The sequence below is a fragment of the Magallana gigas genome, chromosome 8, assembly GCF_963853765.1.
Source record: "Magallana gigas chromosome 8, xbMagGiga1.1, whole genome shotgun sequence".
Classification (NCBI taxonomy): Eukaryota; Metazoa; Mollusca; class Bivalvia; order Ostreida; family Ostreidae; genus Magallana; species Magallana gigas.
Genome location: NC_088860.1, coordinates 50023239 through 50039638, shown reverse-complemented (window position 1 = coordinate 50039638; position 16400 = coordinate 50023239). Strand labels below are relative to the sequence as shown.

At 33.3% G+C, this 16400-nt stretch overlaps 1 protein-coding gene and 1 long non-coding RNA gene across 3 annotated transcripts; one reads left to right on the top strand and one right to left on the bottom strand.

Moving 5' to 3' along the window:
* Positions 1-1935: 1935 nt before the first annotated feature.
* On the top strand, positions 1936-7353 carry LOC136270830 (uncharacterized). 2 transcript variants are annotated; one of them, XM_066069617.1, is made up of 6 exons: positions 1936-2003; positions 3018-3113; positions 3719-4496; positions 4615-5163; positions 5598-5838; positions 5954-7353. In XM_066069617.1, exons 3-6 carry the CDS (start codon positions 3720-3722, stop codon positions 6445-6447), a joined length of 2061 nt encoding a protein of 686 aa, XP_065925689.1. In that variant the 5' UTR covers positions 1936-2003; positions 3018-3113; position 3719; the 3' UTR covers positions 6448-7353. The 2 variants fall into 2 exon arrangements, with proteins under 2 accessions (XP_065925689.1, XP_065925688.1); XM_066069616.1 differs by lacking the exon at positions 1936-2003 and having other exon boundaries at positions 2814-3113.
* A 4139-nt stretch (positions 7354-11492) lies between these two features.
* LOC117685964 (uncharacterized) lies at positions 11493-16137 on the bottom strand. The gene is made up of 4 exons (XR_010708891.1): positions 15757-16137; positions 14008-14331; positions 13484-13829; positions 11493-13345 (listed from the first exon to the last, which is right to left on the bottom strand). It is a non-coding gene; the product is annotated as an uncharacterized lncRNA (long non-coding RNA).
* Between the last annotated feature and the right edge of the window lie 263 nt (positions 16138-16400).

Genomic DNA, 16400 nt, shown 5'->3' with positions numbered 1-16400 from the left:
GGAAGAGATCATGGGAACGGATAACAGACAAGTTTTGGTTGCAGATTGTTAATCACATTTTTTAAGCGTATTTTGTTCAATATTGCTCCTTAGAATTGTTTTTTTTTTTTTGGGACGTTGATGATAAGTTTGGACTTTTGACCCCTTAAAATCCCTTATTACATAACATAGGAGTAAACAATTTTCATGTATAGGTACATAACATTTCGATTAACATAATTGCTTCCGTAATATATTACAAAATATTTCACAATTAAAAGTTATGATTAAAAGACTTGAGAACTATATCGGCTCCTAATTTGAATAGCCAGCCCCTTTTTCGTGATATAAAAAGAAAGCTCTTTTCATTTTAAACACATTTTGTTCAACAAGTATGTCGAAATTATGTACCGTTCTCGAGATGTCTGGAAGAGATCGTTTTAAGGGCCGACCCTATAACTCCTTTTAGGGACCGGATAACAAAAAAATTTTGGTTGCAAACTGTTAACGATATTATTTGGAGCATCTTTTGTTCAACATTGCTTTTCAAAATTTCTCTCCACTTTCAGATATATAAGAGAAAAATTTCGGACTGCTGGCCCCTTAAAATCCCTGAATACGTAACAAAAGAGTAAACAACTGTCATGTATAGGTAAATAACGTTACGATGAACATAATTGCTTCTATAAAGTATTACAAAATATTTCACATTAAAAAGATATTATTAGAATACTTTAGAGCCCTTTCGGCCCTTAATTTAAAGAGCCAGCCCCTTTTCCCTAATGTCAAATTAAATTTCTTGACTTTTGAAAGTTTTTTTGTTCTATAAGTCTTAACAAAATACTTTTTAGAAAAAAATATATTCAAAGAAAACCACAAAAAAATCATGACGCTTTTTATCTCAATTTTTAAGCTCAGGCGAGCTTCGGTGTTTTTTGTCACAGAACAATGAAAATGCTTCTGTCATATCGACAAACATAGGTCTATAAACCCTGAAAATTTGAATCAAATATCTGTTTTCGTTTAGGAGAAAATCACCGGACAAGCCGACCCTCTAAAAATCGTAAAAACGTCAATATCTCTAAAACGGAAATGACGTCATCAATATAAAAAATTTCCAATAAGGTTCAGATCAATGTGTGTTAGTTCTGAAAGTTTCATTAAAATCAGCCAAGCCGTTCCCGAGAACTCGCGTGCACAAAAATGCGTAAGAAAAAAAAAATAATATTAAGGGAAACAGAAACAAAGCAATAACAAGAAGCGGCTTACATCCAAATTTCCTTGAAATAAGGTTGTATCTTTTACAATGCATCAATATGTTGGTAGGCTCTGTCGGACCCCCCCCCCCCCCCCGGGAAAAATGTCTGGATCCGCGCCTGAGACGTAGCAATTACATGCGTATATTGTATTAACAGTCATAATAATTAACACATACCAATTTCGTCATGGCCTAAACTGCCTCCACTTTACATGTCATGTAAATGAATCAGATATCAATGTCTCGCAAAGAACAAGGTACACTTAGTATATTATTTTGGCCTATGAAAATCATAAAAAATGAAGCAGCAGCTAAACTGCCATCACCCCTCGAAGTTAAATCTGGACAACCCCCGTGCTTGAAACATGCATGGGAAATGGCGCCAAAACGTCACATATCAGAATTATAAATTCCAAACTTAATCTGGATTTCACTTTTTTGCAAAAAACTACGAATTTGTACACACGTATGTAAATATTTTGATATGTGCACAGGCAACGCGATAGATAATACTTGTATATGTCAAAGCTATTGCAATTACTAGTCGAAAAAAACATATTTCGTAAATCGCGTTTGCTGTGCTCATAGTGAAATTTAAACATTTGTCATTTCCGGAACAAGTCCCGTGGCTTATATTTTTAATGAAAAATCGCCAAATTATGTACCATGGGATCTACAATTGCTGCATTTCAAGTACAAACTATGTTCATTATCGATACGTAGACATATTCAACACAACTGATGTACCACTATGGGATTGTATTAGGTAAGGATTGATTGGCGATCTTATGAAAACAAGGAAAGCAACAAAATGCATGTTAATCCAAGATTCCTCTGACTTGCAACCCTGACCCGACGCCGCTAATTTTTTTGGCGTGTGTTGTAGAGATGGGGATAAAAATCAAACAAACTATTTGTCACTGTATAAAGATATGTCATTTTGCATGTCCCTTTCACCAGAGACATAAATAACGTCTCTGCTTTCACGTAACAGGCCTATCTGCTTTTGGAAATAAGATAAAAATATTTTTTTTCTGTAGGCCCAGTGATGCTATTTTTGATGTGTATTTATGAATATATTCATGCAAAACTATCAGGTGTGAAAGCACGTATTAAGGCATATGTGGCATGTTTCTGCTAGGCATAAGGGAAACTGCCCAACCACATATGCAGTAGCCAAATCAAGACTATTACATGTAACTTTGACCAGAATTTGCAATATGACAATCTACAGATGCGTACTATCGATATTAATGCAACATTTATCGCATGATTGTGAGGAAGATACAGAGATTTATTCATCCAGGGAAAATCATATTTCTTGAGGGCAATGCCCAAAGGAAATATGGTTTTCCCTGGATGAATGAATCTTTGTATCTCCTGAATGTTTATGCAATAAATTGTTTATTATACCGAAAAAACAGGTGATTATTTAATACACTGGGTTCTAAAGGGTTTTATGCTATTGCAAAGCAATAACGTAGTAAATGTTACATGTAACTGATTTCTTTCTGTTAGTTTTCTGATATAAAAGGTATTTGTACAATTATTTAAGAAGAATTTTAAATATTTGAATCCATCGTATGCATGCTCATCCTCAGGATTTTTCATATGAATGGAATAAAAAAAACAAAATCAAAAAAATAGTTATCTTCACTTTTGCCACACATAATCTATAATTACAGTATTATCACATTTCAACTGAAACTGTAAATGCTAATAAATATGAACAGATGTTTGAAGCCATGTAAGTAATTGTACATTTTTCTACATTCTACAGAAATCGGATGTTCATGTTTGTGTGACTTTACCAGTGTTCAGAGGTCAAATTAAGTTTATTTCCATAGTGATGATGAAGAAATAGCAATAAACAGAGGTACGATAAAATATCTTAATAGCAGTTATAATTTAATACCTGCAATCCTTTATAATTTTACCATTTATTTTATATTATTTAAAAACCGGTATTAAGGTTTCTCCATGCAGCTTGATAAATGTTATTAAAGCAACATAAACTAATGTATAATCATAATGCAAAGATAAAGTCTATTCTAATATAATGGAAGAAAAAAATCATTTTTTGGGGGAAAATATGAAATTTAAAAACTTTGCGCAAGTCAATGAAAATATTAGTTCCTGTTGGACTAGAACCCAATATCTTGGGGTCCAAAGGATTGGCAGTCAGATGACTAACCTTTGGAACTGTCAAGTAATACACTTGAAGTGGTCAATATTTTACATGTACCGGTAGCTAGAACAATATGTTGAATTTGCATGTTGTAATGCACTTCTAAAAAGTACAGGTCATTGGGTGTGGAGGAACCTTAAAGATATTAAATTGAATTTCTTTAAAAAATTTCTACAGAAAGTTCTTTCATCATTGCAGATATTAAATGTACATCTGTCATATACATGTAGCATTATTATACTTGTACAGTAATGTGATTGTGTGTGATTAATGACTTTTTAATATATTTTTAGAATGCCTAAGTTCTACCCCTGCTTGCTGTGCTCCAAAAGAACATCACAACAGGACAGATACAGGATAAAGAAGGAGCATGCAGAATTCATCAAGAGAAGACTCCGTATGGATGTTTCTGATGACAGCATGCTGTGTAGGAAATGTCGTCACATGTGTGAAACAAAATCGACAAGAGATTCTATTTGCAACAGCCCTGAGCCAAACAAAATACAGAAAACATTATCAAAGCAGAGTATGAAGAGCCCTCCTTCAGTAACACTGTCCATCCCAAGTACTTCTACAAGTCATGCCAACTGTGTAATATGTAAAAAGCCAGGGCCAAAGCTTGTTGTTGTTCCTGAAAACACTCGTGTAAATGTATTCATCCAAAAAGAAACATTTGTTCCACCTGGTTCTAGATGCTGTCCTAAACATATATCTGATGGAGATCTCAACACTGAGGCATTGCATCTGTTGAAACAAACAAGTTCTGTCTCCAATGTCAACAGGACCACCATTGTTGGAGTTTTAAAACAAACCAGGGATGTAGCAATCCAAAATCAGAACAAGAGACTGAATTTTGATGATCCACATGGAATGCAAAATGAAGATTACTACAATCTAACAGGTGTTACAAAGGATCAGTTTGATGAATTGATGACGTATTTGGTGGAGACCAACTTAAGATCATCCAAGAACAGAAGTACTAGAACATGTGTAGCATTATTGTTGACGAAACTTAGATGTGGTTTAAGTAATCAACTACTTGGAACCTTATTTGGCATGAAAAAATGGCAGGTATGGACATGTTAAGTGAGACAATACATTTAAGATTTCTTATTTTATTATACATAAAAAATAAAAACTCGTACGTGATTGAATGTACATTAATTGAAACTGGGTTTTCTATTTCCAGGTTCGACGTGCTGTTATATCTGCGAAAAATGCTTTGATGGAAGACTTTGTGCCAAAGCATTTGGGGTTCTCTCACATATCAAGGGAGGATGTCATTAATCACCATACTCGTCCCCTTGCCAAGGAACTTCTATGCAGCATGTCAGATAATCCAGTCATTCTTGTACTCGATGGGACTTATGTATACCTCCAAAAAAGCGGAAACTTTTCTTTCTCACGTCGTTCCTACAGCACCCACAAACACCGGCCATTAGTTAAACCGATGATGATTGTATCAACTTCTGGATATATAATTTCTGTATTAGGTCCCTATCTGGCAGATTCCAAAAATTCTGATGCAAAGATCTTAAGTCACATGATCCAGACAAATGTAGAGGACATTAGGAAATGGGTAGAAGAAGACGATATTTTTATTGTCGACAGAGGTTTCAGAGACGCAGAAGCTTTGCTTGATGACTTGGGGATACATGTTGAAATGCCATCCTTTCTGACTCGTCATTCAAAGCAACACTCAACAGAAGAAGCCAATTCAACCAGATTTGTGACCAAGGTACTTGTACAATATAACATGCCACAATATAATACTGATTCAATTTGTTTATGTTGTTGCAGGTCACCTTTTTAAAATTTTAAGCTTAAAATGTTATTGATGTGTTTTAGTACTGTATCATATAGTACAGATGTGTTGTGAATCCAAAGCTTAAGATATAACAAACTTTTCCTTTTAGTTACATTGCACTACAGTAAAACTCATATTTATTTCAAACACACATATAGGGATTTCTTGGATATAACAAGGTTTTTATTTGAGTCCCCAGCACTTATTTTTAAAAAAAAATTGTCATACGTATATTACGATTAATGGATATAACAGTGTGAAGTTGTTGCCCCTACGACTTCGTTATAACCGAGTGTTACTGTATATTTAATTTGCATGCATGTGTATTATATATGCATATTCATAGTATGTGTTGTGTGTTACAGCTTAGATGGGTTGTCGAGTCAGTGAATGGCAGGCTCAAGACATGGAATTATTTGAGCAGGACCATCCCCAATACACAGATACCACATATTGGCGATTATGTCCGCATAGTAAGTGCAATCTGCAACAAGTTTAGACCAGACTTGAGCACTGGAATTGAGGAGGAAGATGTTGCCATGGCTGCAAAAATGCGATTTCTTGCAAACGGAGTGAATGAGTTAAAGGATTATGTTGAGACAAGTGGTGAGCATCATCTTGCATCTTGATTATGTTTTCTCACAAGGTTTTGGCAGGATTTTCAAATATAAAAATTGGTTGAGAATAAATTGAACTTCTATTTGAAAATAATATTTTTAAGGTTTAGAGAAGCGGAGCATAAGATGGAAGAAGATAGACTCCCATGCTGTAGTCTTCCCTCATTTGACAGAGGAGGAAATACGCCAGTTAACCTTAGGTGTGTACCAAATAAGATTGGCAAAGTCATATGCATATGAACATTTTATGGAAGGAAGGTATGAAATTTTCATCAGTGATGACTTTGATGGAATCCTGTGTGCCAAGATTCAAAGTAGACACATTTCCGCAAAGAAATACTTACTCTGGATAAGACATGATGATATCAGTATCAAATCTTGGTTTTGCAAATGTAAAGTTGGTACAAGAGTTGTGGGCATGTGTGCTCATATTACCAGTGTGATTTGGTTCTTGGGTCTTGCTCGTCATGAGGAAAGTGGTGTCTGTGGTGTGCGCGATTGGTGTAGTTCTGTTGAGGATGCTGCTGCACTCCCAATTGATGAATCAGAAAGTGAGGAAGAAAATGAAGAAAGATGTTCCATAACAGAAGAGGAGTGAATTTCAAAGTGACTCATCAGTCAATAAATCAGTCAACAAAACATGTATGGTAGGAGAATTTTTCTGAAATTTAGTGTATGATATCTGTAAAAATTAGTGATGATTACAAAGTACCTGAATGTGTATATTGCTGTTTTGAGTTCATACCTAAATGCAAGTATATTGTTGATTGATTTATTTGTACAATTATTTTGATTGCAATTTAAGATTATAAGCAAATCAATTTATGACAAAGTTGCAATATCAAATGATTTATTGTATGAATATTGACAACCATTATATAAAACCATATATGTGTAAAATAAGAATGTCAGAATCACATTGTCTAGAGGCTTATTTAGTAATGACATGCTCTTTGATTTCTAGCTGTATAAAGTATAATGGATGTGCTTTTCAATAATTGATATTGTATGTATACAACAAATATTGTTCAAACGCTGTATACATTTTGTTCATAATTGTGTCTCATTGAAATGAAATACATGTATAGGGATAACCTCATTTTCTTTTACCCCTCTATTTATATGCTTGTTTTATCTTTTAACTTGTAAAGTATACTACTCTCATAAATACATAGCATATCTTTACTATAAAATTAAAAATATTTTAAAGTTAAACATTTTCAAAGCAATTCATATCAATATTGCCTATTTTTGGGCATTGTACCACTGTATTTGAGATCAAACTGTAAAAATGAACAATGTGTTATACTTTGAAAAAAATATTTTAATTAAACCTCCATTGAGTCCAGACCACTATCATTTTATTTTAGTTTTGTTTTATTGTGGTTAAAATCATTGCATGTAATAATTTAAACCAATACTTCACACCAGCTTTCATTGAATATTATTATTGACAAATGTTAAGTAATAGGAAACTTTGTATTTAAGTGCATAAAGGTCAAATATGATGTGTTATACATATAAGTGTTTCTCTTTTTAATTTAACAATAAATATATCTATAAGGTCTTTGATACAAATACAGAACTGTTCATGGGATACTATTATCAATGCAAATATAAGCCAACTCATCATAGAAAGTACATTGATGTGTCCTAGGTTACATTTACTATCTTGTAAAATGCGCCATGGATTTGATGAGGACTTCAGCAGACATTAACAACTAAGGAAATTGCATTATTTGCAAGCAAATGTTATGTAATCATTGAATCATATTAATATTAAAAAACAACATTTATTTCAAGTTTTTAAAAGTCAAAGGAATCATTTGACAACCCTTGATTATGGTCCTTTTTTTACCCCCCCCCCCCCCATACTTTGGACTGTGAATAGTTAACTCCTTAGGTAGCCAAATGAAAACATGTACAGTTTTATATTGTAGTCAAAAAACTCCACAATTGTGTAATGTGCACCCAGGTATCAATTTATTAAAAAGTTTTTAATTTAATTTATTTCGTTGAATATTTGAGAAGAAAGCGAATTTTATTGCCACTAAGGGCATTAACGTTAAATAACGTCATAATTTTGCATGTCATCTTTCTTTCCGGGTATCTCAAAAACTATTAGTGATACAAAGATAATATTACTATATATAGAAAGCCCATGTCCTAGAGAGTATTTGGACCAAAATTTGTTATCCTCTGAAAATAGGCCAAATATGACCCTAAGCGTACCTTGTTCTTTCTTATACAATTGCGTTAAAATATACAGTTTGTATAGTATATACAACTAACCGTTTACTAATTTTATAACCAGCTACAATCGTTGTGACCGAATAACCAGTTAACCGGTTAGACATTGCCCTCCCTTGTAATTAGATATATAGACCGTCACCCTGTTCTACATACATCTATCAATCAATATTGAGTTGTTACGTCATGCAGTAGTGAGGTTCACGTCATATAGTTATAAATCATTACCTTAAATGGGTTTGCTTTTTGTTATTTTTTTTTTTTTTTTAATTGGATATTGAAGTTCGGCTTCAATTTTAACTGTTAATTAAACTATTATTTATATTTTAATTTCAGATACTTTGTTCTCCTCCGTAAATCAATAATCATTGCATAAGTAAAAATAATGCTCATAGCACCATTTTAAAGTCAAACAAAATAGATAGAAACCGTAAAATAGATTCACCACAATGAAGTTTGCAATCATTAGATAGTATTTATGTGACTTTTTTGTGATATACTCATGTTAATTATTGCAGTTTTTGTAAAAAATAATGGAAACAATTTAGATATGTGCACGTTTTATAAATATATCCTTTGATGCCTTTGTACCCATTAATGAATATCAATGTTATATACAAATAGAGGATATCTATATTGTGTGATTTTATATTTGCTTTATCCAACGAGTTGAAATGGTGTATATATTCGCGAGGCTTGCCGAGCGAATATAACCATTTCAACGAGTTGGATAAAGCAAATATAAAATCACACAATTATAGATGTCCTATTTATCTCATATGAACAGTATTTTTTAGTTTTTGAAATGTTCCCTAAAAGCGACGATTGATTTTTTTTCTTTTCTAATCGATGGTGCAATGCGGCGTAAGCAGCTGATGTAACCTTGCGCTGCTCAAAATAGTGCGTATTTGAATTAGAAAGTTTTTCGCATCTGAATATGAATTATCACTGAAATAGACTTTGTTCTAAGTTTTTGTTTTTCGCTTATTTTGAATTAAGCCTTACAATTACAAAAGAAATGTTGCATATTAGATTTTAAAAATTAGATCGCGTGACCTCATTACTTTGAAAAGTTACGAATGCCAATGGATTTGAATGACTCAATTACTAGAAACATAATGTTACGAGATGTTGTTTATTTGCGTGAAACAAAAACCAAATTCAAAACAATTCAATCAACTGGAAGTTCATTATATACATGTAGCTGGATTTTATGTTCATTTTGATTTCTTGGCTGGTGGTGGCTGGAAGTCCTGGGATGCATTTTGGTAAGTGTAAACATTCATATTGTTTATGTGCAAGATTGCCCCTGCAAACAGCGACTGTATTTTTCGTTGTAGACAATATTTTGGACATTTCTTTTTGTTTTGTAACTGTAATTTCGGAATAATTGTTGATGGAATTCACATTTTAAGATAAGAGGAGTCTAACTTGTAAATTTTATGACCTTATCTTTCACCGAGGTTTTATGGGAGGAGCAAAATATGCAAACAAATAGCCAAATCTTCTTCTCTACTCCCTAACAACATGTGGGGAAAAAATAAACTGCATGGTTATGAGATCCATGAAGCCTTCTACCAAACTTGTTAATTTCGTGGCCCTTCGGTCAGGGCTTCAGACCACATGGCTGGGAGAATAATAGCCATTTAAGGAACGTGTATTTAATCTAAGAAACTATTATTCACCTCTCCGCTTTTATGTTTTACAGAACTGAATGCATGGTTATGATGTTTGTAAAACCCTCTATTTAAATGGTGAAATTCACGGTTCTCTCGATAACGAGTACAGGCCCTTGGGCGAGGCCATTATGACCATAAATGAAAATGTATTTGATCTAAAAAATCCTCCTTACTTCCAAAGCAGGAAAAGAAAATCTTTATGAATGCATAATTATGATGTCAATGAAGCCTTTTACCTAAATAAATTTTCTTAATCTAAATAGCCATTGTATTCAAGTGAATGTTAAGGTCCCTGTTAATATTACGAACCGATCCTTCACGTGCTCAGGAAATACCTCAGGTACATGTATATCATAAGTTTTCCATTTCCCTCTATAAAGCTTGCATGAACTATATATCTATCAAAGAGAACGCAACATTCGTTTCACATTAAAAAATGATGACTTTACACAACTTCTTTTTTAAATGTTAATTATTGTCAGTTAAACTTTAAATATTTGATATCTGTAGATTTTTTTAAGGTTAAAGAATGCATAATGTTTTTTAAGACTACACATCTCGTTTGTAGTCAAATGATGTCATCGATGTGTCCTAATCTCAACCTATCTAAAATGCAATTGACCATTTCTGTGTTGCTTAAAAACAAAGCCAGTTAAGAACTCTTTACAACTTACTGATCTATGACGCAATATATGCTTATTGTTCACGTCATAAATTATGACGTTATCTTTTCCCCGTAGGCACATATCTAGCGCATGTGTAACTTTATTGAAAAGTAAACAATTGAAATGATTGAAAGTTGTACCTTTAATCGATTTAATTACAGCTTCGAAAGGGGGTGGGTTGGGGAGTGAGAACGATAATGAGAGCATTTGTATACATTAGCGATATGAAATTAATTTTTAAAACGCTATTCCACAGTGTTTCTTTTAAAATTCAAACTATATTCATGTATTTTACTAAAATACGTAAAACTAAATGGATTATAATTTTGCGGTAAATCGCAATTGTGCAGAATGGAAAAAAAATGAAAAAAACTTTCATTTATTATCACACATTCACATTTCTCAGTTCTCAATTTCGATGTTCTCTGAACTCGTTGAATACTGATACGCTTAACATTCTGCTATATACATGCAATTTCATTTTTATTAAAGTATTGTTTGTATCATAATCATTTGTTCATTAGAATGCTATTCAACCACAAAGGTAACACGACTAATTGATACATACGCATAAGGCCAAATAAAAAAATACCCGACCGTCCCTATTTTTTACCCCCGACCGTCCCTATTTTTTACCCCCGACCCTAAACTTTTTTTTCGCCAATTTTCAAATTTTTCCGGAATTTTCCCAGCTTTCCGTCATCGGCTCCATTACCACAATAACGGCCTCCAATTAGTGTGGGGACATTTTATAATTAATTCCTATCAGTTGATTAATAAAAAGAAGATAAATCAAGAACTGTTTGTACCTTGTGTACCTCACAATAAATAAATTAGGACCAACCTAGGGGGTGACATGCTCGCTTTTTGATCGGTAACTTCGCCGGAATTTCCTTCGAAAGAGATGTTGAAGTCACCCTGTATTCTGAGTTAATAAAACCCATAGGGCAAAAAAATGATAATTATCAATTTCAAAAGGCGTTTTCACAGCCTCAGTTAACCCCTGTTGTGATAAACAACTTGCGACTGTCTTATCAAGATAAATACTGGTGATGCAACCACATACGGTGCGTCGAAAATTACAACCGATGTTTATTTCTTTTAGTGTTTTTATTATAATTAGTTTGTAGCTTGTAATTAGTTTATAACACAACCAAATTAATGCTGAAATAATCATAAAACAATATGTTAACAGTTATTTTCAAGATCCTCTGCATAACGGTTGTAATTGGGTCAAAGGGTTGGACTAATACCTCCAAAATACACCAAAAATACAAAGACTGATTTTATTTGTCATTAAGCTTACACAATTGCAAAACATTTCATATATAAAATGTATGAATACATCAAAAAAATCAAATTCAACAAATTGGATAATTAAAAAAAAAATTATATTGTTGTTTTAGATTTTAATGACTTGTTTCTTAAAGACTTAAACTTTGTATATCATTATTAGCATTGTGCTAAATATTGTCAAGAAATGGAAGTCTCTCTAATTTCTCAAGCTTCTCCCTATTTTTCTGATAGATAGAAGTTAAACTCCCTAAAATTTTTCTCTAAGTTGGGCCCTAAATTGAATTTATATGGAATCTGCAAGGTAAAAATAATTTTTTTAAATTTAAAAAGAGAAATATTGAGATTGACCTTTGTAATTGAAACGAATAGAAAATATAACAAATCATAGCATTCTGAATCAAATTCGAACCAAATCAAATGAACTCTGAATCGTCCAAACCTTTTAGGTATATAATACTGAACATTTAATACTTTTTGTTCATGTTGTTTTAAAACAGAAATCATTCTTTTTTATGAATGCTTTATTTTAAAAAAAAATGTGTCATAGTAATAAAAGCTAAATGCTCTCTACCAATCTTAATTTAGTATATTTATCTCACTAAATACAAAAGCCATCTGCAATGCAGTGCTAGGTACATGCAGTACTAAGAGAATCATTCTATACATTTCTAAAAAAAAAAAAAATCCCTACCTACCTACCCTAATATTTTTTCAGACGTTACCGGAACCACACATATTTTTTTATTTGGCCTAAATCTCAACACGGCAACTTTAGGTTACATTATCACACTTCTTATCGCATTTACGAAATGAAATATTATCTATGGGTTCTAAAGCAATTATTCTGGTGGAATCATTTTTGTTTTTGTGGTTTCAGCAGTTAACTACACTGAGATCTAACTTCCTGCTACTTATCCAAAAAAAAAAAAAACCTGCATCGTGAGTATTGATAAATAATTGAAAATGAATAAACCCAGTTCACATGCGACAACAACAATTCTCTCATTCTTCTTGAAGTTGGTGAATTCTATGATATTCATTGTAATAAGCATTGCTGCACAGATGAACATTACAGACGGCACACCCATAACACGTGTCTTTCCTTTTTCTTGGGGCTGATACAAAGCACCGCTTGCAGTATGACCTGCTTCTACCCAACCTGACAAATATATGGTTTGTCAAACTTTGAAGTTTGTGAGTTGGTTTTGGTTTCTTTCTACCAGAAAAATGTCCAATCAGCTCCTCTGCTAATGCTTATCGGGAATCCAGTTGACTATATCGTTTTTTCCTTGACCGGCCACTCTCTTTGAAAATGATGAAGGCATCACTGATGGCTACTTTGATGAGGAAATGCAGCAGGTATTTCCACCACTTCCGGCTCTGGCTGCCTATGCTGTACTTTGATCGTAATTGATCAAAAAGGTCAACCCCCCGAAAATAGGTTTGGTAATTTGCAACAGACTGGGGTCTGCAAACGACAACAGTAGACCCGTTCTTGAGTCTCCGTGAGACGGGGGCTCTTTCCTGTAGCGGCGAAGAATTTGTGGCTGAAACAGCCACAGGTCTAGTATCCATCCAGACAGTCGCCGTTAGATTTCCATCCTGTCTATAAATATATTGAAACTCTGCCTAAACTTACTGAAACCTTACCATTTTGAGTTAATCACTGGAATAGTTGTACATCAATTCGAAATTTATAATTAACAAATACGTGTACATGTATTTTGATTAGTTACGTGTATACCTTGTGAGAAAATCTCCTTTATTGAGTGGGGGAGCGACTTCAGGTCACTTGGAAAACCTTTTCTGTTCCTTACAATAGTTCCACAGGAGAAGAGTCTTTTAGCTAAAAGAACTCTAGCAAGGCTGAACGATATGAAGAAGCTGTCCAAAAATACATGAAAATTCTTTCCGACCAGACTCTCTGTAAATATTTCTACCACGCCCTGGCCTAATGTAATGCTCTGTCGCTGACCACGTGCTCTTCCCATGTACACTTCGAACTGGTGACAAAAACCAGAGACACTGTCGCAACGTGAACATACTTTTAGACCCCAGCGTACAGGTTTAGATGGTATATACTGGTTTGCCTATAATAAACACATATTTTATCATGATTAATCAAAATGTCATTTTACATGCTTTAAAAGAAATAGCTTGCTTTATAACACATTTCACACATATAACACATGTTCACAAATATTGATTATTTAGAGGCCTAAAGGATCTTCAATAATGACTTAATTTGATTTCAAATAATAAGCCGACCGTATGGCGGCCTTTGTATGCAATCATTTCCTCGTCAATAGTTTGGAACTGCTGGGGACTTTAGGAATTGCTTATGTTTAGGAAAATCAAATCCATCAATTCGCGGATCTTGCACAACTGGTCGTTGTCATCAGTAACTGAGCTACAGTGTAGATACTGTGTGAGTTTTTCGTAGCGTTTTACTGGCATGACATGTTGAAAACCGGCGGTTGCCATAAACCAGTTTGTACTCCAGTAAAGCTTATAGCCTGGTAATTTGTTAATGCCCATCAAAATCAGCTTTTATCTCTTCAATTGTACAATCGTACCATTGTGGATCATGACCTGTAATTTAAATATAATTTTACATTCATTGACTCTCTATGCACGTCATTAGAAATGGAAATTGAAGCTCGAATCAATATATGAATTATTTGAAACAATATTATTTTAGAATTAATTTAAGATGGAATAACAAACCTAGAAAGAAACACTCAAATTACCAGTAAATTATTTGATTATGAAATGCATAATTATAAGTAAACTGTAGATATGTAAAATGAGCGAACATTTTGCAGTGTGGGTATAAAAGTGAATATCTAAAAAAAAAATCAGTAAATAACAGCGAAAGCACCTGCGGGGTTCGAACTCGAGATGTACGGATCACAAGCCCGACACTTTATCTACTCGGCTAAAGAGTAAGTCGCATACTTTGTCGAGAAAACCCTTTTAATAAAAAGAAATGTCGTTTTGATCAGAGGGCAGCAATTTTGTGATAATGTGTTATTCCACCTTAATGTAATATTCGTGAAGGAGAGGGGAAAAGGGTATATATAAATTAACTTCCCTCTACTCAATATCTCAAAATTAAATGAAATTAAATAAACGATAGACAGAAATGGGTTTTGTAAATAGTTCAAAAGGTTTTGGATTAGGGTTTTTGTTTCATGTCAGACATATTTTAGCAATAATTATTTAGGTGGTAAAGTACTCTTTTTTACAATTTATGGGATAGTCACAGCCAATCTGATTAAAATCAGCTGTTCAAGAGCGGTAGCGTATCAGAACAGCTGATTTTAATCAGATTGAGTCGCAGCGAGAGAAACGGGGGAGGGGGCATCATCTTTGTGCGTTTTGTCACTCCCTCCAGTAGAATGATTTTTTTCAGAATTTTAAACTTTTGTTCGTTTTTATTGTTTAACATATTAATTTTAGAATTATGACGACGCATTTGTGTTGATACAGTCAGTAATTATTATGAAAAAAAAATAGGAACGCATATGATTAGGAGAAAATATACAGTATTATGATTATAAAATACCGTGAAAAAAGGAATACTGTATTTTACTAAAGATCGCTTTCAAATTGCAAACACGTAGACGGTCCCGCCAAAACCCTAATAGAAGAATGTTCAAGAATTAAGAATATAAGACTTCAATTTCTGTAATATTGATATAATTCATGAACCTTCCATTGTTTTGACTAATATGTATTCTGCTCAATGTGTCTCGATACTATTAGTTTTATAAGTTTTAATTTAATATATAGATTATTTCAATCATATCTACTATCCTGTTATCTCCAAAGAGAGAGAGAGAGAGAGAGAGAGAGAGAGAGAGAGAGGGGTAGAGAGAGAGAGAGAGAGAGAGAGAGAGAGAGAGAGAGAGGTGGGGGCTTTTGATTAATAACAGTAATGTACAGTATACATGCATAATTGAGCGTATGAATGAAACTTGTCATCTGCTTATAATTATATCATTTATTTCTTACCATTTTGTCTTTGCTGTTTAGCGGCTTATTTGTTTGTTTCTGTCGTCAATAACCTCAAGCATTCGGAATCGAATATAAGATTAAGAAGTCTATTTCTTTTGCGTCTAGTCCGAGATCATGTTAAGGTCCAGGAGTGCATAAAAATGGCGGTACGTCAATTTCTCTAAAATCTGCTTTCCAGGTAGGTGGGATGTCATCGTTTTCATCATTTCCGTCGTCGGAAGTTTCCGAGTCGTAATCAAATGGACTCTCATTGTCGGTCTCTCCTTTATCTGAGTCTGTGTCGGAGTCAGAAAGACTCCGAAAAATATCTGAATTCGCCATAACAGGCGTCTTTGAACAAATTCTGCTGAGACTCAAAAACCTTACAGATCTACGTCATCAATGCTCAAACTGACGTTAAAAACTGTTTATGACGTAATAGTTCATACAATAAAAAATTCGTTTACGTTTAAGATAAGTTAATATGTTTTACGGTGCGACCTTTGGGGCGAGCGCAGCATGTGATCAATCAATGAATTATAATAAATCAATAAAAATAAAATTAACAACGTAAAATTTGAATACAAAAAAATAAAACATACCTATTTTTCGGTAAATTTTCATTATTCATAGTTTATAAGATTTGTTATAATTTATTTATT

Bases quoted from the DNA above. Each gene is read 5' to 3' on its own strand.
- LOC136270830 (XM_066069617.1), top strand. From the start codon at position 3,720: ATGCCTAAGTTCTACCCCTGCTTGCTGTGCTCCAAAAGAACATCACAA. The intron at 5,164-5,597 runs GTACTTGTACAA...TGTGTGTTACAG, and splicing joins CAACCAGATTTGTGACCAAG to CTTAGATGGGTTGTCGAGTC. The intron at 5,839-5,953 runs GTGAGCATCATC...AATATTTTTAAG, and splicing joins GGATTATGTTGAGACAAGTG to GTTTAGAGAAGCGGAGCATA.